The 1,203-nt window shown below is 45.5% G+C and overlaps 1 protein-coding gene across 1 annotated transcript; it reads left to right on the top strand.

Moving 5' to 3' along the window:
• Positions 1-10: 10 nt before the first annotated feature.
• On the top strand, positions 11-491 carry PPTG_24540 (hypothetical protein; the record flags this gene model as incomplete). The annotated part of the gene is made up of 2 exons (XM_008917618.1): positions 11-231; positions 368-491. The coding sequence occupies 2 exons, from the start codon at positions 11-13 to the stop codon at positions 489-491; spliced, it is 345 nt and encodes a 114-aa protein (XP_008915866.1).
• Between the last annotated feature and the right edge of the window lie 712 nt (positions 492-1,203).

The raw sequence follows: 1,203 nt of genomic DNA, 5'->3' as shown, positions 1-1,203 counted from the left end.
GATCGCCGAGATGCGTCGCGAGACGTACATTTCATCAGATGACAACGTTCGAGTGTCCGAGTTGTTGCAGAACTTTGGAGAGGGACCGGGGAACACAGTGAGAATTTTTCGCGATCCTGCAACAAGTCTCACAAGCTGTATCACCTTCCAGACCGCGCACATGAGGAGGATGGCGAGGAAGTTTCCAGAGGCTCCATGCATAGATGCCACGCATGAAACTAATCTCAACAGGTGCGAGACCGATGATATTTACCTATAGTTCATATTTTTAGTGTTAAGATTACCGAAGTTTGGTGATATTATCACAAAAAAATGAATACTTGGTTATATATTCACCATTTACTAACTTTTTTTTCGTGATGCTAAGATACCGTCTCTTCAGTTTTATGGTTACCGATAAGTTTGGAAGTGGTGCATTTGTGCAGCACGCTTTGATCGACGAAGAAACCAAGTTCCTGAGCTTGCTAGATTTGGAGATGAGAGCAGGTTGAGCGATACATGTGTGTATCTGGCATCGCGGCGTGTTGAGGAGGAAGCGACAAGGTTGTCGTGGTGTCAACCTAAGATAGTGACTGTTGTCGACCTATTTACCACCAAATGGTAGACGTGGAAAGAAGGAGTGGATTTATCGACACTAGCGAACGCATCATCAGCCAATTGCAAGCGAATCGGATCGTGTGTTGCCCGATTGATATTAACGTGTCGTTTACCCACTGGTGTGGTATCATCTTTGACATGGAGCGGCAAACAGTAAGGACATATGACCCTTTTCACAGAGAGGATTTTCTAAGCAAGTTGAAGGACGTTTTTGAGAGTCGATTTGGGCCCATTATGGCTACTGTGATGGAAGTTAAAACTTCCCAGGCTAGCTACAAGACGACGGTTATTGCTGCGGAGTATTGGTTGTTCTCTGGTTTGAACAGTACATGTCTATCGCCCGAGCTACTCCACCCGACCAGAGCATTCCTGTTCCTCGCGGCAACAAACTGCACCCCGACGAGTTGATGTACATGCGTTTCAAGTTTCCTACGTATTTGATCGCGTAGTGGCAGACGCAGACATTCACCAATAATTGCGTGAGTATATTTTGAGTGTAAGGAGGGAGTTTATTACGAGAAGACGACAACAATACCAGTGCTTCCAATGCTGGTGCTGTGATGCAGTACATGTGTACGCTAATAGCAAGAGATCTGCATTGAGTGT

This window comes from Phytophthora parasitica (assembly GCF_000247585.1).
Source record: "Phytophthora parasitica INRA-310 unplaced genomic scaffold supercont2.108, whole genome shotgun sequence".
NCBI classification, from domain to species: Eukaryota; Oomycota; class Peronosporomycetes; order Peronosporales; family Peronosporaceae; genus Phytophthora; species Phytophthora nicotianae.
Note: the sequence above shows the minus strand (reverse complement) of the source record. Positions and strands in the feature narration are given on the sequence as shown.